This window comes from Myotis davidii, unplaced genomic scaffold (genome assembly GCF_000327345.1).
Source record: "Myotis davidii unplaced genomic scaffold, ASM32734v1 scaffold238, whole genome shotgun sequence".
NCBI lineage: Eukaryota > Metazoa > Chordata > Mammalia > Chiroptera > Vespertilionidae > Myotis > Myotis davidii.
Window position 1 is genome coordinate 11,437,891 of NW_006293779.1, and position 27,338 is coordinate 11,465,228.

At 48.2% G+C, this 27,338-nt stretch overlaps 1 protein-coding gene across 1 annotated transcript in view; it reads right to left on the reverse strand.

The window, feature by feature from the left end:
* Positions 1-905: 905 nt before the first annotated feature.
* VSNL1 (visinin like 1) overlaps positions 906-27,338 on the reverse strand; it is a 64,348-nt gene continuing 37,915 nt past the window's right edge. The window contains exons 3-4 of the mRNA XM_006767559.2: positions 3,270-3,485; positions 906-1,896 (exon numbers count right to left, since the gene is read on the reverse strand). Coding sequence (XP_006767622.1) covers positions 1,699-1,896; positions 3,270-3,485 — 414 coding nt within the window. The 3' untranslated portion in view covers positions 906-1,698. The remainder of the gene's footprint in view (positions 1,897-3,269; positions 3,486-27,338) is intronic.

Here is a 27,338-nt window from a genome sequence, read left to right on the forward strand (position 1 = left end):
GTGGTCTCTGTCTTATTTAATAACCCTATGGCAAAGAAAACGACTATTTAGGAAAAAAAGCACTCAATAAGAAATGAATAATATAGCACTGCACTGTGATACTGTACTGCCTACATGTGGCAAATTAAAGTTAAATAATTAAAATGAAAAATAGTTCCTCAGTCACACTGGCCACATGTAGCTGGTGGGGACATGCACGTTCCCATCACCAAGGAAGCTCTGTTGGACGGCACTGTAGGAAGGAACTGAACTGCTCTAGACATGTTCTGGAAATGCAAACCTGCCTTTAGAGTCCTTTGTTTTCAATTTTAATTATTGATTTGAGAGAGAGACATCGATTATGTGCCTCCAGCACACCCCGCCCCTCCTGGGGATCTAACCCGAGCATGTGCCCTGACCTGGAGTCAGCCTGAAACCTCGTGGTTGGTCGATGTTCAAACAGCCACACCAGCCGGCGAGCCGTTAGGGCTCTTGGTGGAATCTTGTCCGCCTCCCTTCCCGGAGCGAAGAAGGTCAGAGTGTTCCATCCTGATAAAGAACAGATAGTGTACTTTTGGTTTGGAAAGACCTTTTGGAGGACATTCCAGCCCGCTGAATGTGCCCTCCAGCTTGTGTAGAACATAATGTGTCGTTAGCACCAGAGTCACATTGAGATACATTTTATTTTCATATGAGCATTTTTTTTAAGGATGAAAAAGTTGTGTTTTCTGTAAACATTACATATGAAATTGTCCCTCTTTTGAGGGCCAGAATGAAGTTGGAAGGTTGCTTTTCCCCTTTTGTCGTCATTAATTCCTCGAATTCCAGAGTTGTCTGTTTAAGGGCTAGATGTGGTAAGTAGTAGCTAGCTGACCCTTGATAATTATAAACATCTGTTTCACATCTAAAATTAGTGAAATAAAAAGTCAGGGAAAAAGTCAAATGTTATAAATTTATTTGGGACCTCTACCGCCACCTTTTCGGAAGCCTTTGAAAACTCAAGCAGAAATCAATACATTTTTTTTGTCACTTTCAATAAATAATATCTTTGTGTATATATATATAGATAGATATACTTAATGAGTCATTTATCAGGAGTTTTATACTGCATTAATTCCAAAACAGCTTTTTCCAGATTGGTAGGATGCAAATGAGGTAAGAGTGAAGGCAACCCTAAAAGGCATGCAAATGTAGTACATTTATATTCACTGGTAAGACAAGCTCTTGTGTGTGGACCACATGGACGAATCAAGAACCCCTGTGTGTGTCTGCCCAGTACTATTTTACAGGAAAATGGTGACACAGCTTATAAGTTACATTACCATAGCGGGGGGAGGGGGGCGTTCTCAGTGCTACTGACATGTAATCAAGGAGACACAGCATTAGCAAAACATGAATGAGAAGTCATAGAACTATTAGTTGCACATTTCTGGCCAGGCTTTGGAGAAGGAGGGTTAGTTATGAAATAATATTACACATATTACATTGTGGCAGGTTGTTTTATAATATATGCTTTTTAAAATTCATTAGCAAATGACATTCTCATGCACACAAGTGTTTCAAACACAAGAAGCAAGTCCATGTATAGGTAGTCCAAGCAGTGTCTGTGTGTGTGTGTGTGTGTGAGAGAGAGAGAGAGAGAGAGAGAGAGAGAGAGAGAGATAGCTGCAGATTGAATGGAAGATTGAAACTTATGCAGTCCATAGCGTTGACCTCAGCTCATTTCTGAATGTCACACTGCAGAAGTAGTACAATGGAAGGGTCGCTCTTGGCCGCTTCTTTGAACTCATCCAGTGTAATCTGGTCGTCTTTGTTCTTATCCATCTTGCTGAAAATCTTGTCTACCCGCTGCTCGGGCGTGAGGCCATCCTCATTCATTTTCATCATGATCACGGTGCCCACCATTTTGTAGATAGCCTGCAGAAAAACCAGAAGGTTCTATGATAGGATCAACAACTCCAGTTTACTTCAAAGACCTCTTTAAATGCTTTAAATACAAGAGTGATATACTCAGATATGTGTGAGTCTCAGGACCTCTTGGGTAGAGAAGAACTTTGGATGGTTGCCAGGTTTCTGGCTGGAGGAAATGCGTAGAAAGAGTAGCTCAGTGGAGAGATCAAGAACCATGGGGTTAGGGTTTGTCAGGGAGGAAAATGATGCCTTCTGTTTTAAACACTGAGTTTGAAGTGTTGGCGATGGTCAGCATGCCCTAGCCCTTGGTGAATTGGGAGAACATGGAATGTGGTCTCAACTGATCAGGAACTTAGAGTCGCTTAAGACAATCACACAACATGGACCACTACCATGTAGCCCTGAAAGGAGTCAGTGTAAGGAGCACCATGGATTGGGGACTATTTGTCAATTAGAGCTACAACAACAAGACTCCAATTGTTCTATTCATCAGACACAGTTCTCAAGGTGGCAGTTTCCTCGGTAGAAACAATGTTTTTCTTAGAAAAGTGTCTTAAAGAAATAAATGCCCATCTATTCAAAGACTTGCAGGTTGGAGCCAAAATGTGGAAGCAATTGGTAAAGATGAACAGACATGACGTATTTTACACGACAATCGGATACTATTTATGCATGAAAAATGAATGTGATAAATCCCACAACAGAGATGAAAAGGAAGCCAGAGACAGAGGGCCACACCATGCTTACATTGTTCAGTTCCATTGACATGACATGCACAGAAGGACAGTATTTTGCTGAGCCGCCTGGAGGTGGCAACAGGTGGGCAAAGAGACCTTACCAGCTGGGACAGGGAGGATGACAATGTAAATTGGATTATGGTGATGGCTGCACACTTTGCTACGTTTACTGAAAACCATTTAATTGTGCCTTAAAATGGCTGAAGTTATGGGCTATAAATTATGACTCAATAAAGTCTTTTTTCAATGCCAACCGGAGGAGCCGCAGTGGCATCGCATGCCCGGGGGGAAGCTGGTGGGAGGAACAGGGCGAGTCCAGCCCCGCAGAGCTAAGCCGGGCTGGAAGCAGTCCTGTAACATCCTCCTGGCCCAGTAGGCCCACATTGTGTAAGAGCTCAGAGCGTGCGGGGCTGGTTCAATGCCTCCTCAGTGGGCAGCGCCAGCCGCTGGGATCTGGACCCCCCCCCCCCCCTGCCCTGCACTGGAGTGGGGGGCCGGTAGGAGAATCCAGGGCCTGGCCTGTCACTAGCAGGGCTCCCAGGAGGAAGGAGCCGCTGTAGACCTGGGTCAAAGAAACAGGGCCCAGAACCGGGTCTGCCCCGGTGCCCCACAGCCCGGGTGGCCCCGAGGGCCCGCGCTCACCTCGATGATCTCCAGCATCTCCACGCGCGTGATCTTGCCGTCGCCGTCCAGGTCGTACATGTTGAAGGCCCAGTTCAGCTTCTGCTCGAAGCTGCCCCTGGACGTGATGGACAGGGCACAGATGAACTCTCGGAAGTCGATGGTGCCGTCCCCATTCTTGTCAAAGGTGCGGAAGGCGTGCTGGGCGAACTTGGAGGCGTCCCCGTAAGGGAAGAACTGCAAAGCGGAACGGACACGGTCAGGGGCCGCAGGGAGAGAACCAGCCTGTCTAGGCTGAAGCTGAGCCCCTACAGACAGAGAGGCTGCAGCACATGGGTGGTCTCAGACCGGGGAGGGTCGGGGAGCTCGCCTCTCTGAGCAGCAGCTTGGCCCGCGCTCAAGGCCAAGGGCGCTGGCACAGGAAAGGCTGTCTGCGGGGGTGACCTCACTCACAAGCACCTCACTGTGTCCCGTGGGCAAGGCTGGTGCAGCCTCAATGGGGGTAGCTGGAACCCTCAGCTGTGGCCTCTCCATTCACTCCCACAAGGACAAGGACTGGGCAGGTAGCAGCCTCCTCTCCCCACCCGGAGGGGGTTGGGGGAGGGGGTTTCTACACGGATGTCCACATTCCCCTCCATGAGAACATCTAGGTCCCTGCCCATGAGCCGAGCGAGGTTGCCTGGACCTGCTCTCTCACAGCCCCTGGCTCCCTCCCCAGCCAGCTGTCATCTCTGCTGAGGCCCCAGTGTCCCACCGCCTTTTACAGGGACTTTTCTTTTGTAGAGCAGACATTTAAAAGCCATTAAAAATAGAACATGACTGGGCTTACTTTGGAGAGATAGAAAGAGGTTTCTTCTCAGAGCCACCAGCTGGCAAGGGTGCCGCGGAGACGATGGGTACAAGGAGGAGAGGAGCACAGACCCGGAGAAGCCAGGGCAGAGCCAGGTGGGGCCTCGGCCTGGACATGAGTCTAAGCCTTAGACTCTAAGCCCTCACAACGGGCAGGGAATCTGACACCTGACCCTCTGTCTGGACCAGCAAAGCTGAAGGACTTTCTCCAGGTGGAGGGAAGAAAAGAGGCCAATGAACCTCAAACTCTCTCCCCACCCCCAATAACCACATGCTATTTAAAAACAGACAAGGTATATATGTATTTCTGAATGAATAAATCCAACAAATTCAAAGCACATTCTTGAGGATATGTTTTGCAAGTTTTGCCACTTGCCAGCAGGACAGATGGCTGGCTTGGTGCCCACTCGGGGCTGTCTCCCTTGGGGAGCCTCAGTCTCTCTCTCGCTGTACATCCCGCCCTGGGACCTGCTGCCCACTCTTCCTACACCTAGAAGCACAATGAAGGCAGAATATTTCCCTCCAGAGATAAAAGATGCTTTTCCGCCTTATCGGGACCCCTTACCTGAGGCCCAGAGAAGGGACCAGCCTTGCTGGGGGAGGGGGAGCTGGCTTAGGTTTCCATTTCAGTAGCAGCCATGTCCAGACACCAAGATCCATTCTGGTTACTACTGCTGTATACCACCTCACCGCTAAGCTTAGTGGCATAAAACAACGGCGATCATTTTATTCATCTCAGAAAACAAACATTGGACAGCCATTTTCCCCCATCAAACAACTTACGGTTCTATGGCTGTGAAGGACAGCTTTCTCCTTTGTTCCCTCATTCCCTAAATGTGTCATATTTTTGCTGTCCTTCGTTTTGCATTATTCATCAAAATCCATTGTGCCCTTTCTCTTGCCAGGCCCTGTCTTCGGTGCTGGGAATACAGAGATCCGGTCCTTGCAATTAATGGGGAACCCAATGTGATATTTACAACAGCCGCGTTATCTGGTAAGAGCTAGAGCCCCTAAGTAATCAGTCTTCCTAAAGCTCTGGGTGATTTCAGGGAGGGGTGCTATGGAGGAAAAGGTCACCCTTCTTTCCCTCTGCACCCCTCTCCCCCATGCCTCTCGGGAGCTCAGGTGCCTGAGGATAGGTTGCCAGGTGCTGAGTTTTGAACCAAGCAATTTGAACTTGAAACTTTCTAAATAGGTAAATTGGATCCTTACGTGCTCTGACCTGCTTTTTACTCACTTTTGACACCAAACATGTGAGTTTTTGCTTTGTTTTTACCCCTCACAACAACCAATTCTCCAACTCTTCGGACACCAAGTGGGTGTCCTAGAAGTCAATTCAATTCTGATTATTAACTGCCGAGAGTTAGGGCACACCCCACAGGTCAAGGGCTCAGTCCCACAAGACTGCCCCCACTGGAGATACCAGTCACAAGTCCCAGGTTGTCACCTGTACCTCTGATAGACCTACTATAAAGGTGGGGGTTCCCTCAACTCCCTCCTTTGATAATTTGCTAGAATGACTCAGAATCAGGAAGGCACTTTACCTACTACTAGAGGCCTGGTACACAAAATTCATGCACTCAGGAGGCAAGGGGGTCTCCTCAGCCCGGCCTGTGCCCTCTCGAAGTCTGGGAGCCCTCAGGGGATGTTGGGCCTAAGCCGGCAATTGGACATCCTTAGCACTGCCTTGGAGGCCATAGTGACCAGTGCTACGGCCACTGTGCTTGCCTGGCATCTGACTGAGCAGAACTCCCCCTTGAGCGTCTGCCCCCTGGTGGTCAGTATGTATCATAGTGACCAGTAGTTCCACCGTTTGGTTAATTTGCATATTAGCCTTTAATTATATAGGATTACCAGTTTTTTATAAAGGTATAAAGGGCACAACTCAGGAAGAGTCCAACAGAAGAGAGCATAGGACAAGGTGTGGGGAGGTGCATGGAGTTTCCATGTCCTCTCTGGGCACACTGCTTCCCAGTGCCTCTATGTGTTCACCACCAGGGAGCTCCTGACCTCTATTGTTTAAGGGGTTTTGTGCAATTTTATTAAATTTTGTTGATAAAATCATCGGCCATTGGTGATGGAACTCAGTCTCCAGCCCCAGCCCCCCTTCCCTGCCTGGAGGTCTGGGGTGGGGTTGAAAGTCCCAACCCTCTAATCATTTTGGTCTTTCCCTGACCAGTTCCCATCGAGGATCCCTCAGCCACCAGTCATCTCATTATGTAGTGAATGAATGAGTGAACTACTTTCTTTTTGAACTGTTCTTCCTAATCATTGTCCTACGTAGTTGCAACCAATTACACATTCAGTGTCTCTGGAGTCCTCAAGACAACCCAGGGGGATGGTTTGATTTTTGTTAACTTTTACTTGGTAACAGAGAAGCGGGTTTTTAAGACAGAGGTTTAGCACTGTCTGTCATTCCTATTTATTTAGGGGATTCTTTACTTACTATTACTGAACTAAAATTCCTAGAGTGCAAAGCCTATTTGCCCACCAGTGTATCCATAGCACATCGCACAGGCCTGCAGACGGAAGTGCTGAGCACGATCTTGTTGAATGACCACATGGAAGGAATGCTTGCAGGGCCAACCTGAGGGTAACAAACGCTGCTACTGCAAACGGCAGTACCACTTACGGAACATCTATTACATTCTAGCCAGCTCTGTGCCACAGCACTTCTTGTGATGATGGAAAATTCCATAAACCACATGGTTACAAATAACAGCCACTAGCCATGTGACAACCACTATGTTGCGCACTGGGAATAAAAAAAGAAAAAGAAAAAACCCACAGAGAGCATTGAGGACAGCGGGGGTTGTAACTCTTGAAATGTTACATGTGTGACGGAAGAACGGAATGTTTTGACATTGTTTAATTTGCACATCGATGTAGGTAGCCACGTGTGGCTCTGGGGCTCTGCATTGGCTGCTCTGATCTGTGCTATGTCACTCGCTCTCACAATATTCCCATCGAGCATGTATCCTCAACTCCATTGCGTGGAAAAGGAAATGTGGACTCAGAAAGGTCCAGCAAACTCTTAAGTTAGTTCTCTCCCCACTGTGTCCATCTGCAGCTCTGCCCTGCCGGGAATAAGGACACACAGGGCAGAGGAGGCGGAGAACGAGGGAAAGGTTTTCATCGGCCTCATCACTTGTTGGAAAGTTTCTGTGATTGTCACGCACGCTGGAGTGGGCTCGGTTCTAAAACTCCTGATGTGTGCGATTTCGTTTAGTCCTCATAGCATACCTACCACTGTGCACTCGGGACCGTGGCCGGAGAAGCAGCTTCCAAGGTCACGGTGTTTGTGGGTTCCTGTCTGTTTGTGGCAGAGGCAGGAGGCAAACGCAGACAGGTGTGATCTTTCCTGCTACATATTGTTATTTCTCTCCATGGAGCATTAGCTAAGGAAATAAACCCAATTCCACAAATGATGAAGCATAAGAATGTGGTGCAGCAAAAGAATTGGTCGCATTATGTAATTCTTCACTCCCATTGTCTTGTAACACTGGGAATCCTCAGCCTTTTGTATGTATTGCCCCCCTCTGGCATTGTGTGTGAACTACAAGAAATTTACCAAAATGAGGACTCTTTTTTATGATACATTAACTCAATAACGATTGAGAAGCAATTGTGTCAAGCATTGTTTTAGGTGCTGAATAAAATAGAAAAAGACTCACAGCATTAAGGTCAGTGAGGCAAGCAGATATTAATCAACTACATACATGAGTATAAAATACATTATGATAAGTTACAAGTGCTGCATAGAGCTGCAGACAAGAGTGATGGGAATGATATTAGTATAAAATTTCTAAAATGTAGTGTAGCGTTTCCTCCCACCACCCTATTATGCAGGCTGCTGACAATTCATTGTTCTTCATCGTAGCAGAGGAATGGTTTCACAGTCTGGGACTTTCTGGGCTTACGCAAGTTTAGACTTCTCCCCCCTGTGCTCCACACCCTCACTCGGAACCCACCAACGCGCAGAAGAAAACACCAGGAAATGCTCGCGGCCTTTGTCTCTCCCTAGGCCACAACAGGAGGCTTTGCACGAATTATCCAGCTCCCTCCAAAGACAGTGGCCCAAACCCTGCACTTCTTTGCCATAATCTATCCAGCTGTGAATGTTAAAAGGCTTGTTTCCTCTAAGGGGGGTGAGTGAGCCCGGACACCTATGCTGAATATATGTTGTGTCACTGACTGCATGCCAGACCCCGACCTGGGTGACACAGAGGCTGTTTGGTGGCTGCATCAAAGAAATGGCCTCAAGCCCTTGCCGGTTTGGCTCAGTGAGAAGAGCACTGGCCCTCGGACTGAAGGTTCCCGGGTTCAATTCCAGTCAAGGGCATATACCTCGGTTGCAGGCTTGATCCCTGGCTTGATCCGCAGCTCCACTGGACCCCATGCAGGAGGCAACCAATCCATGTATCTCTCACATCCATGGTTTGCTCTCTCTCTTTCCCCTTCCCTTCCACTCTCTAAAAATCAATGGGAAAAATATCTTATCCTCAGGTGAGGGTTAACAACAAAAAAGAGACGGCCTCCAACACTGCACTTCCTCCCCTCACCCAGTCTGCCCTCAGCACCACCTTGCTGCCCGTATACCGCATCTTTCCAGAAACTGTTCTAACTTCAGAGAAGACATTGCGACATTTAGAATCTCTCCATCTCCCAGGCACCAGAGCCGGCTGCACTTTGATGGAGGAGCTTTGATGGAGGATGCGGGTCCCCTAGCCCTTCAGAGGCACGAGGTTTGCACAAGCCTGGAGGCCTGCCGTGTCCCACTGTGACCGCGGATGGGCGGGGTCAGGGGGTGGCAGCAAGGCCGATGAGGACGGTCTCTCCTGGGCTCTGGCCCCGGCCCACTCCTGGCTGATGCAGGGCAGCCTGCAGACCTCAGAACAGATCTCTGCCCGTTATCAGCCTGGACTAGAGTTCACCCTGGGATCAAAGAACAGAACCATCTTCTTGGGCCGCTCCCCTCCTCAGCCTCAGGGGAGCCTTCCCTTCCCGTGGCTCATGGAATGCAGTCCCTTTTAGCACATCCTGCTCGGGTCCATTCTGTTCCCTTTGTTCTCAAATGTCTGGAGCCTATCTCTCTGGCCCATGAACCCACATACACAACCCCCCGCCCCTCCCTGAGGGTAAGGTCTTCTTTATTGCATCCTTGAAATACTGCTACTGCACCTCGAGGTCATTGCCCTCACTTTGCTGGAACTCAAGCTCTGTGTGCAGAATGCCGCCTGCCTTGCACCTGGCAAGCCTGCCCGGCCTTTGACACTGAGCTGTGATCCACCTCCTCCATGCTCCCTGATAGAGCCCAGCAGGCTCTGCCTCTCTGCCCATTGGTCTGCTGCCTCCTCCCCACATGGCACTCATCCTGGCCTGCCTTGCACCTGGCAAGCCTGCCCGGCCTTTGACGCTGAGCTGTGGTCCACCTCCTCCGTGCTCCCTCCTCTGCGGGAGGGTCCAGCAGGCTCTGCCTCTCTGCCCATTGTTCTGCTGCCTCCTCCCCACATGGCACTCATCCTGTGGGCACTTCCTGTCTCTGTCCTCAGCAGGGCTGGACCAGGCAGCAGGCACATGGGGAGCAGGGTACCCCGTCTAAAGACCAAAAGGGCATACCTACTGCCCCTCACATCAATCCACATTCACCCCCCGCCCCCCAGCAGCAGGCTGTGCCCAGGGCAGGTGAATGGGAGCTGTGGCCCCAAGTTCTGTGATTGGGGAAGATGTGCCAGTGAAGACCAAGGCGGAGGATTTGTCAGCCTCCTGGGCCTTAGCTGGGGCCACACGATATTGATACGTGGGATCCCCGCTCCCCCAGGGCTGCAGAAGTGTGTGTCCCTCAAAGAAATCAGGGCCCACCCAAGGCTAATGAGAAGCAGAGGTGGGGTGAGAACCCAGTTCCATGTCATGCTGTGAAGTTGGCTGTCAGCTGACCCACCTGAGCCTCAATTTCCTTACCCACAAAATGGGCCATACTGATGCCTCACACACAGAATTGTGGGATTTACTGAAGATGACAGATGTGGAAGACCTCTGGGCCCCTGGGTGCTGCAGGCCCTCGTCCTCTTTCCTCATCCTCTCAAGTCCGCCCAGATGCTTGCAGATGGCCCCTGGGTGAGCAGGGGGTTAGTGAGAGGGTCTCTGCACATGTCCTGGGCTGCTGGCCAAGCTGGTGCCCTTGAGGATTAACTTGGTATTCGGTGTGGGCTTCAGGCTCTTCACCCTATGAGGCCTCAGTGGGAACAGGACCCCATTTGCTGGGCTGGCTCACTGGCCCCATTGATGTTGCACATTCTTTGCCTCCTAACTGCTCCCCTACCCTCCCTCTCAGGCCTCTCCAATCCGTTCCCCACACAGCTCCACAGGGAAATTTCACACCCAAATTTGCTCATGTCCATTTCCCATACCAGCCAATTGCGTCTAACTGTTCTCAGAAGAAGGGCCAAAATCACCCCCAGGTCTGAGAGCCCTCCCGGCTGGTCCTGCCTCGTGTCCAGTACCTGGTCCCCTCCCTTGTTCCTCAGCCTCTTTCGTCACTTGGACCTTGTGCTCTTGGCCACAGTCCTGTTGTTCTCTTTGATGGGAATGTTCCTTGTTGCCAAAACCTGTTAACTCTGTTCATTCTTTAGACCCTGATTCAGTCTTCATCTTCTCAGGAAAGCCTTCTCTGAGTCCAGGCCAGGTACTGGCACACAACTGATTCTGCCCTTGGAAACATCCTCATGATTGTGAGGAAATGCTCATGGGGTGGCTTGATGAACGCCTTCCTCCCCCAGTGGACTATACGCTAAATGGAGGCAGAGAATGGCCAGGGTTTGCCCCCCAATCTCCACTGTATTCCCTGGTGCCCAGAACAGGGCCAGGCCACTGAGGTGCCCAATAAGTAACTGTCCAATAAAGTGACTCAGCACTGCAGGTCTTTTTCAAGCCTGAGGAGACAGCTGCACATTCACCCGACGGCCACTGAAAGGGTTGACATGTGTTCTGACGGTTGTCATAACTCACTATGCTAAAGAAGGCTCACTGTTTGGCCTGAAAACTTGTCATTCCCATCACTAAGTTAGCTGGTGATTCATAAGGGTATGAATCATCGCCAGAGCAGCACATGCACTTGGTCTCGTGGCTAGAAAGAGGAGAGAGACCTCTCCCCTAATTAGAAGTGGGGAGTCCAAACAACGGTTTCCTGCCGAAGTGTTCATTCAACAGATACTCGCAGAAGCCCAGTTGGTGTCAGGCTCTGTGCGGAGCTCTGTGTGGGCAGGAGGGAGGCGAGGAGAGGCCACGCAGAGTAACAGTAAATGTAACGCCTGGTCCCTGCCCTCAGGTAGATGTCATGCATCAGAGGTAGACACAGCGGAACATGGGCGTGGCCTGCCATGCATGGGCTTTCTGGGACGAGCCTACAGACACACCCAACTCCTCTGAGAATAAAGGGGTCCATTCAAGATCGCTTCCCATTTCACCCTACACCCAACTCATTTCACAGCGTCATGGTGACTATGATAGGCAACAATGCAGATCCTAGGCACCTAGGATTGGAAGAAGGAGGCCCAGGCAGGCCTGGAGAGGTCAGGGGGGAGGGGGTGTCCTGGAGGAAGTGGGCTTGAACAGGAGGGAGCAGGAGGTAAGTAGGCACTGTGTCTTCCTGGGGTATGCCTCGCCAGCATGGCCAAGGGTAAACCTGAGTGGGGGCGGTGAAGGGTTGAGAAAAGACAGATAAGAGAATGAAAGCTGGGTCTCGGTGGGACGCTGCCTCTCTGATGGAGAGACAGCGACACGACTACAAGCCATGTCTGTATTTAATAGCAGATGCCACAGGGCAAAGTAAGGGCCTGGTTAAGATGTTTACAACATTCTCGTGGGGTTCGATCCTACTCAATTACATGCACCTGAACTCTATCAAGCCCACATCACTCAGCCACGTGGGGCCACATGTTCAGACCATAGGTTTAAGCTTACAACCATAGCTGTTGGCTATAATTGTGCTGGGAGGGCCCTGCCCTCCAAGCTGGGACTTGCACGTGGCCACGAGAGGACTGTGCCCTCTCATTAGTCCAAGCCTTGAACCTGTCCAAACACTGTAGCCGCTCTCTACACTGGGGTGTTGGGAGAAGCCTACACGAGGTGGTGTGGCCAACAGAAACCATGGGCCAGTTGGCGAGATGCCCGGTGGGTCTGCTGAGCCTGCCTGGGCGATGCTGCCTGTGGGGTAGGGATGGAGGTACAGAGGGTGGAGAAGGGCTGAGTGGGGCCTGATGGTTTATGCTCTAGGTGAGGTGGCTGTCCGGATTCCCGACAGGAGGACTTCTGTACATTTCCACATTCGTCTCTGCAGGGAAAGCAGAGAGCAACCCGGGCTCCCTCCAGGAGGCTCATGAATAAAGATGTGAGTCTCCCCTTGGAGAATCCTCCAGGTCTTCCCAGAGCAGAGGGGAGCGGAGGCCACGACCGGGAGGGACACACTGAAAAATAACAGGCCAACCTGCCCTCCGTGGTGGCATGGAAAGGCAACCGGGGTCAGAGTGGGGGGTCACAGGTCATACCAGAGCACCAGAATCATTTCTCCTCTCAATGCCTCAGTTTCCCCGCCCGTAAATCAAGAGGCTGAACAAGATGGCTTAAGGCTCCTCATTCCAGGCCTCCCTTTCTGTGGTTCTGCCATAAGGAATGGCAGACACTTTATGGTGGCAAGAAGCGCTCTCCAAATGCCAGGCCTGTTGTGAACAACTCCGAGAAGAGCCCCAATAGACACTGTGAGCCACAACTGTGAGCCACACAATCATCTGAAATTTTCTAATGACTGCACTTAAAGGGGTAGGAAAAAACAAGTGACATTCTAATGACATCTCATTTAACCCACTCTAGTCAAAGCACATCCCATGACATCATTTTAACATGTAACCAATATTAAAGTTATTAATGAAATGTTTTACCTATTGTGAACTATGCCTTTGAAATTAGTGTGTCTTCCTGGTGACACATCTCAATGCCCACCAGCCATGTTCTGAGGGCTCGCAGCTCCGGGCCTCCCTGTGGAACTCTGCAGCTCTGGACAGTGTGTCCAATGCAAAGAATGTGTTCTAACTGCCCACATTCTAGAAGCATAGGCCAGTGCTGTGAGTGACCGTCAGAGCGTGGGCACATGATGGCTGTCCACCGATCAGGGAAGCAGGGGTTTATGCATTACCAGGAAAGTTGTGAGCCGGAGCAAGGCAGCAACCTCTCAGATCTGGACACCAGTGCTGCTTCCCACCCTTGGACACACCAGGCTTCGAGGCGAGTGAGTGGCCAGGCAGACTGGGCCTCGGCTTGCGTGTGGAGCTTGGAACAGCTGCATCAGTCCAGGCGTTCGTCTCGAATTCGGGCGTCTGATGCTCTCACACCTCCCACACCTTCCATTTCCTCCGAACCCTGGTCTGTCTTCCCTTTCCCAGGTCCCAGCCACCAGGGAGTGCCACAGTGACCCCTGCTTTAAACACTATTTCTCAAATGTTCCTCTGAAGAGGAGTTCTTCCCAGTGAATCTTGACCCTTCTGAGAAATCAGTTTTTTTTTCCTTCTCTGAGAAGCAACAGGGGACCCAGCATGGCTGAGGGGAATGAATGAGGGCTCAGGAGCCGCCGCCGCCACGTCAAACCCCGACTCCACGTCTGAAGTGCCATGTGGCCTGAGAAGAGTACTTTGTTCCTGTGCCTCAGTTTCCAGCGGGTGTGGAAAGACCCGTCCCAGGAGTGGTTAATGCCATAGCTTATCTAAGCATTTCATTCACTGCCAGGAGACATCACACACACACACACACACACACACACACACACACACACACACAAATGTAGCTGCTGCTCCTCCTCTCTCCCTCAGGCCCTTGGATGTGTGTTTTGGAGTCTACACTACAGTTTGTGCCATCTCTGAAAACAAGGCACCCCTGTCCTGTTGGAGTGTCACTGACCACACACTGATTCACACCCATTGTTTTAAGTCTTTTTCCCAGTTTTAACTCAATTCTTACAATACTCCTATGAGGTAGGGCTCACAAATGAGGAAACTGAGGCACAGAGAGGTGAAGTCACTTTCTCAAGGTCACACAGTACATGGCAGGGCTGAGATGTGAACTTAGGAAATCTACCTGCAGAGCCCGGTGTGCTCTGCTGGCTCCTGTTAGGCCAGGGGCTCCCAGGAGCGGGGAAAGTTGACCTGAAGACAAGAACCGCCAACCAGGGCAGGAGCTTTAGGGCAGCCATCACGACGACCTGAACCCAGATCCTGCCGGGATCCTGTCAGCAGACATTTATGAATTTTTACATGTTGCCTGCCACCTGTTATCAGCCATCCCGGCAGCTTCCCCACCGCCCACGGCTTTCTGTCGGGATTCTATTTTCTGGAGCATCACGCCCAGCAGGCGCCTGAGATTCCTGGCTCGGCACCAGAGTCCTGACTCTGATCTCTGGAGTGTCCTTCTGGCGGCCGCACACCAGGCTCTTCAGCTCAAGTCCCCCCTGTGGACCCTTCCCCTCCCGTGGGGCACCCGTGGTTGCAGCAGCCACAGGGGCATTGCATGCCCAGCTCTGCCCTGCAGCTTGTTGCTAAGCAGCTGGTGCACGCTGAGATGTGTGGAAGGAAACCCTCATGGTGACACAAACAAACCCTCCTGTGCCCAGATTTGCGTGTGTGTGTGCGTGTGTGTGTGTGTGTGTGTGTGTGTGTGTGTGTGTGAGAAAGAGAGAGAGAGAGAGAGAGAGAGAGAGAGAGAGAGAGAGAGAGAGAGAGAGAGAGAGACTCAAAGGGGAAGCAGGGATTGTGCCTAGAGAAGTCTATAAAAATGCAGCAGAACAGACTGAAGCACAGAGTGGGTGGGACGGAGTTACATCACTCAAAGCAGGAAGGTAACCGTTTTCTCCCCTTTCGTAGCTGTGCTCCCAGGAAAATAGAAGCAAATATACAAAAACACCTGTCTCCCCCTCTCCCAGCTCCTCCCTGAGGACCCCTTGCTCCTGATTCCGGTTTCCATGCGCAGGAGAAACGGTTGTTTGGGACGAAGCAAAGAGGGCCCCAGTGGGTCTTGGCCTTGGCCTCATTTTCCCCGCTGTAGGCACCTTCCCTGGCTGGGCAATGCCACACGCTGCCATCGCTGCTCCTTCCCTGGGTGCTGTGCTAAGAAGTCCCCAAATGCAAAGGCTGGGAGAGGGAGAGACGGAAGCCAGGCGGCCCTCTCTCCCAGTCACCGGCAATACAGAGCCCGCCTCTAGTCTTGCTGATTCTTTAGCGAATTTGGGGGGCCCATGCAAAGTGAAAATGTGGAGCCCCTGTGTAAAAATTATCAAGAACTTGGAGATGGCAACATCGGAGCGTTGAACCCAGTGCATGATTTAATGAAAAGTCCAAATTTCCCTTACGGGTTGGAAATACCACACTTGTGCTGTGCCCTGAGGGCCTGGGTTTAAACTTGTTACTCTCTTTTTTCGGCTGGCAGTCAGTCTATTCCTCTGTCAATAGCATCGTGGCTTAATTACTGCAAGCTTATCACATGCTTGCATATGTGGCAAACAACCCCTCCACTCTTCTCCTTTGGATTATTATTGAAAATATATTCTCTCACAGAAATTTCACAATAAGTCAAGTCACAGAGCAGCCAAACAAAGCAAAACACAATGAGATTCTGACAGATTGCTTTGAGCTGCTCCGTTCATTTAAGTCAGTGGTTCTCAACCTGTGGGTTGCGACCCCTTTGGGGGTCGAACGACCCTTTCACAGGGTTTGCCTAAGACCATCGGAAAACACATATATAAGTACATATTGTTTTTGTGATTAATCACTATGCTTTCATTATGTTTCATTTGTAACAATGAAAATACATCCTGCATATCAGATATTTACATGACGATTCATAACAGTAGCAACATTTCAGTTATGAAGTAGCAACGAAAATGATTTTATGGTTGGGGGTCACCACATAAGGAACTGTATTAAAGGGTCGCAGCATTAGGAAGGTTGAGAACCACTGATTTAAGTTGAGCAGAGCGAGGGCGGTGCCTTATGTGAGCTTCTCCTTGCACCTCCTCTCTGCCCCTGGAGGGGGTCGTGTTGTCCCTGTAGCAGTGATGGAGCTGTAGTAATTTGTTACAGCAGCAGCAGGAAAGTGATTTACCAGGTGGCTACATCCTTGAACACAGACTACAAAATGACCACCCAACTCCTCCTCTGATTCCTGGGTACCAGGACAACAGCTGGTCCCTCTCACACCTCCGTCACTTGCTCCTCCCCCACGTCCCTTGCCCAGGCTACTGATGCTACTGGAGCTGAAATGGTGCTGCCAGGCCTGGAATGTGCCGCTGGGAGCCCCTCCTCTTCTTCCCTGAGCAAAGGTAGAGGAAAAAGTTGCGGAGATGTGTGTGTGCCTGTCCGCACGTATATACCTTGATGAAGGCATTTCAAAACTGAAAATAATGTCACATGATGGGGGCAGGAATCCAGCCCTGCTCAACTCCTGGCAAGCCCAGGATGAATGGCAGTTGCCATGGAAACAGCATCCCTTGGCTCTGCTGGCTGCCTTCTTAGCACAGCTCTGCCTCTATGATCCAGTCACCACTCCTTGCTTGGCAGCTCGACGCCCCGGCAGGGTCTGCATGCCCCAAGGCCAGAGCACTTCTGCTGTTTTCCATCTTTCTAAATTAGCTGCACGGATTCCAGAAGCCAGGAAATTGGCTTGTGAACTGAGATGAGAGGCTGTAAGCTACACTGGGCAGAGCACTGGATTCAAGATCTCCTTGCGAAGGTCCTTTCCCTCCTCCAAGTCTGGCTTCCGCTCTGTTGTGATGGGCAGGGGGTTAGCTAGGATGGCCCCTGAGAGCCCCTCTAACAACCGTGAGTTTAAGTTCATTGGGAGATGATAAACTCAGACTGAGGAACAAGATAGAGCTAAAGAATGGCCAGGATGATGGCAATTTCTCCATGTTCCTGAAATCCAGCCTTGCCACTGGAGGGAAAAGCCCCAAGGGGCAACCAGGAGCCAACGGAAGCTGCTCCTGTGCTGTTCACAGTGCCAGCTTCCTCAGAGGAAGTGACTGAAGGAGAATGAGCGAGAAGTCCAGGCCCCTGAGGCCTATCTATCAGAGGGCCGCCTGCTGCTGGGCTCTGCAGTCTTGCTTCCTAGACGCCGCCTCCTCAGGGACCACGTCAAAGCTCTTCAGCTACGCCACTGGCCACGATGGACTCTGGGGCCCAGATAACACAAGACAGAAACCACTCCTTAAACCAATCTGAACAAATAGTTAACTTTTCCGAGGATGCTCAACTGGTTCCTGACCTTCAAGAGCCATAGTCCAGCAGGGAAGCTGAGGCACATACACAGGTCACTGCAACCCAGGGTCTACACGAAGCTCACCTTGGCCACGCTGCCTGTTTAGAAGGCAAATTCACTTCACTCCATCAGCTCCTGCCACCTACCACTGCACCACCCGTCAGCAACGGGGTGTTTGGACAAATCCACTCTGTCCTTCCGTCATTATGGGACTTGCCACAATGCTGCAGAGAGGGTCCAGGGGGCTAGCAGGGTGGATGGGGCAAGGCTACTCTATGCTATTTCATAGCACTTCATGGAATAAAATGGAGTTCATGAGTTAACTATAGAGCTTGACAGGAGCCACAGAGCTGGCTGCGAGGCCTCCCAGAGTCAAGAAGCAGCATACGGCTTTCTGGGCTCCACTCGGTGATGATTTCACAATATGTGAGCACCTTGTTCCCTTCATCATGACCTCCCAAGGGAGCATGTCACAGGCCAAGAAAACGGCTCGAGTCCAGGAGATGCAAGACTGAAGAATGTTTGGTGACTGTGCTCTGCCCAGGTTAACTAGTGCATGGATCAGTGCAGTGAGAAAGTAAGTTTTCAGGCTTTTTGGCAGATAGTCTAAGTCAACTAGTACTATCCCTTCTTCCCTAATTTTTTGTTAACTTGGCTTTTGTTCAAGGCATCAATATTTCCAACACTAGGTAATAGATGATGATTGGACTAAAAGTAATAATGACAATCCTGATTGTTGCTTCTTAATTATATACGTATATGACATGTGATATAGTTTAGGCCAAAGAGACAGAAGAGTAAGTCTGTTGAAGGTGGGTGGGTGGGAAGGGGGCACTTCTTGGAAATCTTTTAATTTCCTGACAAAAAAAGACTGATGCTGCTGGTGCCCTTCCCCTTCTCTGGCAGACTTGGGTAATGATGTGATGCCCAGAACTTCAGCAATCAGCTTGTATCCATGAGGGAAAGGCCAAGAAATATTCAGAAGCCATGGTTTAATACTGAACAAATTTCTATCTCCAAACTTTATTTTGTGTGAGAAAAATAAACTCTTGTCTATTTAAGCCACCTTTTATTAGATTTTTTGGTTCCTTGTAGCCATGTAACTAAGAGGTCCAGCACAGGAAATGGAATTTGTACTTTTTCCTGAGGCAAAGAGAAGGAGGGTTTTGTTGTTGTTTAAGATTAATTTAAAATAAAAAGTAATAGATACGTGTTGTGAAGATTTCGGACAATAAAAACATATAGAAAGTAAGGAGTACAGGTCCCCCCCCCTTTCACCAAACCTTTTTGAAGGAACACACTATGAAGAGGAGAAATGTGTGTATATTTTGCAAAAACATAGGATTATGCTATATCGTGTTTTACAATTGGCTTTTTTCATTTAATAATACAACCTGGATCCAGGTGGATCCATGGATATTGGGGCAGCTGTACTTAAGGAGGATGAAGCTGATATGATTCAATCATCTCTAAATAGGACCTAAACAAAATAGATAAAACCTCCATTGTCTCCGAAAAGCAAAAGGAGAGGCTGAGATGTGTGGGTCATTTCCTGGGTGCAGGCATTGTGTTTGGTGTTCTCATTTAACCCCAGCTCCTCTGTGAGGTCATTCTCCTTTTACAGATGTGGAAACAGAGGTGCCCTCAGAACTGGAGCCTGGTTCTATCTGATACCCAAATCCCTTGTTCCTCTATTTTACCTACAAAATAGGTTTGCATTTTCCATCATAACTGCTCCCATGTTCCAAGCTGTCAAATGCAAATACAGTGGGGCCTTGACTTACAAGTTTAATTCGTTCTGTGATGGAGCTCGTAACTCAAATTACTCGTATGTCAAATCTTAAAGTGAACGAGTGAGACACGTGATGCTGGGCTGATGTGGCGTTCACTGTGATGTTCACTGCGCCAACTAGCGGTGGGGTATCTGAAGCTGGCTCATAACCCGAATTTTAGCTCGCAACTCAAAGCGAAAAAATCAGCTGAGAGATGGCTCGTATCTCGAAAAACTCATTAGTCGGGACACTCGTAAGTCAAGGCCCCACTGTATTTGAATTGCCTTGATGAGGAGACCTGATGCAAAGTGAGCACCCAGAGAGCCTCTTCCTCCTGGGGCCTGCTAGGAAAGCAAAATGTCTGGGCCTGATCCTGAGGCATAAATGCTCCCTTCGGTGTTGACCAGAGCTGACTCAGGGAGGAAGGGACACTGGCATGGGTTTGGAGGAAAAGAGCGATCGGACACCAAAGCCAAAGGAAGTGTCGTGTGGAGCCCATCAGGCTGGTTTCAATGCTGACAGTTCAGCAAAGCTTCTGGGAATATGACAACTGGCAGAGCTCATAGTGAGGGGTAATTATGCTGTCAGACTGTCAGAGGCACTCCCCGGTGCTGGTGCTCAGGGCTGGGAGGATCTGCCAACAGGATTCTGTGTGAATATGTAATTTGCTGAACATTGTTAAGTCAATGTTTCCCCTGACTGGGAAGTCTGACAACAGGAAGTGTGATTTCAGTGCCCCTCCTCCCCTATGCTGCTACAGAGAGAAGGTGGGAATAGTGAAGGTGGCGGATTTGGTGGGGAAAATAAAGAAGGGGGTTGCCTAGGGAGGAAAGGCAAGGGAAGGGGTGCTGGGGAACCAAGAGTGTCCCAAGTCAGGATTGAGTGTCTTGTTCATCTTTGTGTCCCCAACACAGAGGACTGGGCCTGGACCTGGCTTTGAGAAAGACTCTGGGAACTCTTCGTTGAGTGTATAAATGAGCTGCAGGGTTGGCAACTCTGCCTTCTGGAAAATGAAGCAGTTGCTGTCATCCAGGGTTGTCTGTCCCCATGTAGAGTCATGTGAAAGCCCAGTGGCAAGTTGCGATGCATTTCAGAATCATCGTGGAGCTTTGTAAAGTATAGATGCTGCTCTTACCTCCATTATACTGAATCAGAAGAGGGAGGGACGGGCCCTGTCAGTCATGTAGAAATTAGAAATGCATACGCCTGATGTTAGGAAGCATGATTTTCAGCACTTTTAGATTCTTCCAGCTTCCCTGCCCTCCTCTGGAGATGGCCCTGCAGTGGTTGTAGATGTATCTGTTTGGTAGCATATTTGGGGTGATCCTTTCAGTAAGGTTTTGGTGGAGCTAAATGTCTACTTGGATTTTCCCAGCTACAGGAACCCTCACTCCTGTACCAGGTTCTCTGATGAACTGATGGGATATTTGTGGAGGGAGAAGGGGGCCTTTACACTGAGGAACACTTTGAGAGGGGAGCGCCTTGCTGGTCAGTCCTCTACACAAGCCACCGGGATCACACAGGTGTCAAGCACCCTCTGGGGCCCCTCTGTGCTGCCCTCCTCCGGACTGAGAGCTTCAGCCCCAGCAAAGGTTCGTGTAGCAGAGATTCTTTTGCCAAAATAGCCAAAGTCAAGGAAGGCAAAAACTTGCAAAACATTTTCAAAACACCAATCCCTTCCCACCCCTAACACACACACACACACACACACACACACACACACACACACGCTGGAATATAAGACCTAGCTTGTCAAATTCTCACCCCTGATGACTGCCAAAGCCTTGCCCTGCTCGTCCATGTGATGGCCCTGGAATCTCATCATTATTGCTTTGGCTTTCCTGATACACTCTAAATCCCTAAGCATGCCACACACATGAAGTCTAAGCAGCCACTGATGTGCCGATATAACTGATTAGAAACATTTGAGGGAGCAGGTTTGACTGAGGGAGGACAAGAGCGAAGTAGGTAGGTGTGGGGTGGGAAGCTCTGAAGCAGACAATAGGGCACAGAAAAATGTCAGTGGGGATGTTGGAGCCAGAGTTGGCTCATTTTGGAAACACCAATGTCCTCTGCAGAATAATGATGCAAACCTCTTTCTAGCCTGGAGTCAATGAACCTTTTGGCTCCATTCAAGTCCTACTTCCTGGATGGAGCCTGTCTCAAAGCGGCCGTACATGACATGAGTGTTATATGGCAGGGTCAACCTTCATAGTATCTCCATACAAGCCTGGTGTCTCAGCACAACTGAAATGCTCTCAACAGAGCTGTGTGTGAGGCATTGCTCTCTCCATTGTTTGCATGAAGAAACTGCGGCTCAGGAGTTTATGTCATTTGTCCAATGTCATACAGTAAGGTCAGAGCTGTGGTTCCAGAGTTAAAGCCTATACCACTCAGCCATTCATTAGCTGTGTGACCTTAGATGCACTACTTTTCTTTCTTTGTGCTCAGTTCCCTTCTCTACAAATTGGAGGTAGTAATGGTACCTAGCACAAAAGCCAGTTGTTTTAATGAAAAGAATTAATACACGGAACAGTGCCTGGCACATAGTAAATCTGACATAAGTGTTTACTATTATTCTTATACTTGTTATTACTACTCAATATTATTTCCAAGTAATCCTTTCACCTCTGTTTCTCTCATTGTATCTACTGGACATATAGTAGGACCTCAGTAAGTATTAGCCCCCTTCCCTTTGTCATTCTGAAAACTGCCATCAGGGCCAACAAAAAAGTCATGACTACTTGTTTTACGGAACAAAGGTTTTCATGTTTCCGCTGAAAAGAAGCCAACGCTGGCACTATTGGATCAAAGCGAGCACAGTTCAGGGCCATGAGCTGTAGCCCCCGCCTGGCTCAAGTTCAGAGGAAGATTCCTTGGAAACACACAGGAGAGACGGAGAGCCAAGGACCTGTCATCCGGATGCGTCCAGGCCCACATCACGCACACGTTGTGATCCATCGTCATGTTCTCGGTCCCCGACAGGGCTGTTTTGATAAAGGGCTGACTAATGGGCAGGAAGGGGAAACTTTCACCAATGTGTTTGTTTCCATTAGATTATGGATGTATTTTTAGTGTGGCTGAGAAATATCTAGGATCTTGCCTTGCACGATGATTTTGTGGACCAGGACCAAGAAAAAATATTGGCAAAAAAAAAAAAAAACCCAAAAAGATTGCAAATGCTTGCTGCTATCAGGAGATCCTTCTTTTCATTGCCACCTGGTCCACTTAAGACGTAGCTCAATTATTATTTCTTCAGGGAAGCCCCCCTAGAGCCTCTTCCCAGCACTCTTCATTTTTTATGGCCTCTAGCACAACATTTATCATCACCTCCAGTTCACTTGGCGGTCTCCCCCATTGGCTGGGCTCCTTGGGGAAAGGAGTCATGGCTATTGGTTTATTTCAGGATCCTCAGCGAGCAGATGCTCAATAATGTTTAATGAATAAATAAATGTATATATAGATAGATTGATTGATCAATGGGTAGATGGATTGATCAATGGGTAGATGGTAGTTGGAAGATTTTCTGCATCAGTAAATCTTAGTATGAGTGTGATTATAGATCCCATGTCTCAGCATCTCTCACCCACTGTTAGGTATCTGTTCCTCATGTGACACTGCACTTGCCTAATGCCACCGCAGGCCTCATCTTCATGTGTTATTCAAGTCATGCCGTCAAATAAATGCCTCTGCTGTCAAATTGACACAAGGAGAGAAACACAAGCACTAATCATGGTCCACCAGCCCAGCACTACACCCAGCAGAGTGCCCCAATGGGGACAAAGAGTCAGGGAGCAGGCGCAGGAAGAGGGTAAAGGTTGACAGGAAAGTCTTACATTGGCAAATTATGGACAACAGTTCCTTGTGTTTAAAAAATAAACCCCACTGACTTCAGCAAATGAAGTAATCAATCATTGGGACCTTTATGGTCAGTTTAACTCTCTATGTGGATGCAGTTTCTATCAGCCTCCAGTGTGAGACAGAGTGGAGCCCTGAAGAGGCTGTCTGGCTCAGCCCAGGCAGTAGAACAGGGTATCATAGCACCACCCACTCTTAGTAAAGCAGAATGAGTCCAATTCTGCTTGTCATGGTCTCAAATCCCATCCACGGGAAGTGCACATAGCTGCGCACCTTGCATCTGACCTTGAGAAGAGAGGTTGATGACAGGAAGGAGCCCCCCAAAACATTCCCTCTGGGCAGAGATTTCTAGTGATCTCCCTTATTCTCTCTTTTCACAGTAATGGACTGTTTAGCTGGGCGTATAGCCACCTAAAATTAAGACTACCTTCCCAGTGTCCCTTGCAGCTAGGTGTTGTCATGAGACTAAACTCTGGATATGGGCTGAGGTAATGTATGCAATTTTTGGTTCTTTCCCTTAAAGGTAAGGGTGTATTTTCCCATCCTTCAGTCTTCTCCTTCTCACTGGCTGGAACCTGGCACTGTAGAGAGCCACTTGTGAATCAGAGCAACACCCTTGGAAAGGGCATAAGGATAGAAGGGGACTGAGTCCCTCAAGGTCTGCAGAGCAGTGATGCCAGGTCAGCTTGGACTTCCCACGAAAGAAAAATATTCTTCAGTCATGCTGAAACCACATGAATCTCTATTGCACTCAGTTGAATTTTTATCTTAACTGAAATGAGTGTGTGTGTGTGTGTGTGTGTGTAATTATACACACAAACACTCTGGAAAATCTTCATGTCTCCTGCACTGACTGTTATAAATTCAATAGTTTTGGTCCTTCAGAGTCATTCCTCCATTTGAACAATAAATACATATTGATATATGTCCCTAACACAGAATAACAGAGCACCTTTAATATATTTGAAACCTTAAAAGGAGATAGTTAGACTGATTTCTTAGGGAAATGGTTCCTTGCTTAATACATACTATTATATTAATTCTGTATCAACTGGATTCCTTAGTTGCCCAGAGCTTTCATCATCAGTCTGACCACTAGGATTTTTCTATTTAGGTGGCTGATCCAGGTGTCTAATGCTACCTGTCTCATCATGTCCTCATCTTGAAAGCTAAATAGACAATATTTCACCTAACTTATTTTCATCTCTTGACCCCAGGATATCTCTTGACTCTTTCCAGTTGGTCTTGTCTTATGTAATCCCTCCAAAGCCATCTAGATCCTCATCCAGGGAGTTACCCTGGCAACCCAACTGTGTCATCTTGAAAGATATCTCCCGGCACCAAATTCTGAGTCGACAAGAGATTTGACTGGGACCAAGCTGTGAAGCCACAACATATTAGCTCTAACAGGATGTCATCATTACTCATGCTCCTGGTACACTTGTCACATTTTTAAAAATAATATGAATAAAAGCAAGTCCTACCTTGACTATACAGTGAGATTTACTTAGAAAGCAGACGATCTCTATCTTTTGCATTTCTTCTAAAAGAAAATCCTTTAAGTTTTCGGATTTTTCTCTAATAATCATACTACAAACTAACACAAACAGTCTAATTTTCAAGTCTTCAAATGGCTTTTTTATTTTTTGGTTAATCCTCACCTGAGGATATTTCTCCATTGATTTTTAGGGAGAGTGGAAGAGAGAGGGAAAGACGAAAGAAACATTAATATGAGAGAAACACATAGATTGGTTGCCTCCTGCAGGTGCCCCAACCGGGGCCCAGGCTGGGGAGGAGCCTGTAACCTAGGTGAGTGCCCTTGATGGGAATCAAACCTGGGACCCTTCAGTCCCCCAGGCCTATGCTCTATCCACTGAGCCAAACCGGCTAGGGCTCAGATAGCTTTTTTATATTAGACATCATGAGTTTTACATTTTATCCTTTCTTTTCCTCTTGGGAAAGTAGTATTTAAGGAAGCTCATTGACTATTCTCTTTGCTGGCAACTGCATCACATATTTCATAATAAAATTAACTAGACTCTTAGAATGGTAATGCTATGCATCCTGTTACGTTATGATGTATCCTGCTTATTTCATCCTATATCACAGTTGTTCATTATGAATCTCTGTAGATTAATTATTCTGGATAACATGCTATAACATGCTTCATTCCTTTCATTTTTTCTTCAAATTGAATTTCAGCTAAGCTTATAAGAGAGTCCTTTATTCATTTATTAATTTGTTCTATCAACCAACTAATTTTTGTTACTGAGAGCTGAGGATAGAGAGATGAATAAGACACAGTCCCCACCCAGCTGGCATGGCTAGTGGTTGAGCATTGACCTATGAACCAGGAGGTCAACAGTTCGATTCCAAGTCAGGGCACTTGCCTGGGTTGCAGGCTTGGTCCCCAGTGGGGAGCATGCAGGAGGCAGCCAACCAATGATTCTCTCTTATCATTGATATTTCTATCTATCTTTCCCTTTCCTGTCCTCTCTGAAATCAATTTTAAAAATGTATTTTAAAAAAAGACACAGTCCCTGCCCCTGTGGGGAGCTGGACAGGAAAGTACCATGATGCCAAGCAACCTGCAGTACATACTAGCAGAGATCTCGTGTCAGCTCCACTTGCTTTCTAGAATCTTAGTATTGGAAAGGAATCCAAGAGGTCTGTGGTTCTCTCCTTCATTTTACAGAGAAATAATCTAAGGCCATGCCTCCCCATCCTACCTCTAACCTTCTATCTTTCACCCCCTCATCTTCTCTGCTCAGTCATAGAAACTTCTTTCTGTTGTGGAACTCCCATCTCTGCCTTGGTACCATATTCTATTAATTTCTATGTCTCCAGAAAAAAAGTAGTAGGAAGTGAAGCTAAAAACATGGCCCCTGTCTCCCTCCCCTCCCCTCAGCTCCTAAAGCTCCTACTGATCCCAAACCTCATAGCTCTTGTGCTGGGCCTGCACTAATTTGCCTGGATGGTTTTGTGCCCACCCCAGCCCCTGCCCAGATTGCATAGGACTTCCATGGGACTGCCTAGGACTGCCTGTGATCCCCTCAGAGTTAGTCTGATGTGGCACACACACATGGTATGGACAATAAACACTTGATGAATAACTCCGTCAACTCTGGCTCTAAGGCATTTGCCTAAGGACACATTGAGAGCTCCTGCTGCTTCATTCACCGAGTCACTGTGAACATTCATAAGGAAAATGAAAAAATAAAACACACCTTATCGTTTCTGGTACTGTCATTCTGCTATTTTAAGAATACAATACCAGGTCACCAGAATTTCTGTGGTCATCTAACACCTCCTGGCAAGAAATCATCTGTTTGACTTGTGAACATATTCAGGACCTTGAGCTTTCCTGGCTTTCAGTGACTGTAATTGGGTCCCACTCACATCTCCAACCTTACTTCCCCCCTCTTACCTCTTTGGTAATCTGACATTTCAGGCAACATAGCTACTTGCTATTCCCCATACATCCCCCCTATCTCCCTGTCCTTATGCCCTTGCTTAATTTGTCCTTTCTCTTGGGAATGTCACTCTTGCAGCTGCAACTGTTACTATACTTCAGGGTATCTTGAAATATCCAGTAAAGATATTTATGTAGAAATATATAGAAATATACTAGGCTAGAATATTTTTGTTGGTCTTGGGACAAATATTATTTCCTCTACCATCTCTGAGTTATCTATGTAGATTGTTGTACTAGGTTGCAAGCCCTTAACACAAGTGAGGCAATCTGACTCAAACTTCACATTCCCCATAGTTCCTGGCTGCAGGCTTGTTATAGATACCACCCAGTAGTGTTGGTGAATGATTGCTAGTAGCTTCTCTGTATTGCTATCTACTGAGGGATTCTCCTATGACAGAGCTAATGAAGTCCTTGGACATTTTGTAGATGGATTTAGGACTATTTTACACCTGATCTCTCCATTTCTTTCCAGTTATGACAGGACTGCGTTTCATCTGGGAGGAGAGAAGCTGACAGGACACTGGAATAATTCACAGCATCATAAGAGCAATCACAAGGATGGGAATCCATATCAACCCTGAGAGAGAAATAGTCAAAGAGCAAAGAACATTTCCAGTGGAGATTTAAGAGTGATAATCAATAAGATGGAGAGTTTTCTTCTGGCAGGTGCTCGATGGGCCACAGGAGGGGAGGAAAGAAATTATTCCCACCAGGTTGGGTCAGTGGTACCAGATCCAGATCCCATTCACCCTTTCAAAGGGTCATAAAAATCCAGTAATGCAAATCAGCTTTATAATGAGAGATCCAGACATGATTGTGTATCTTTAAGTGCAATCCTAT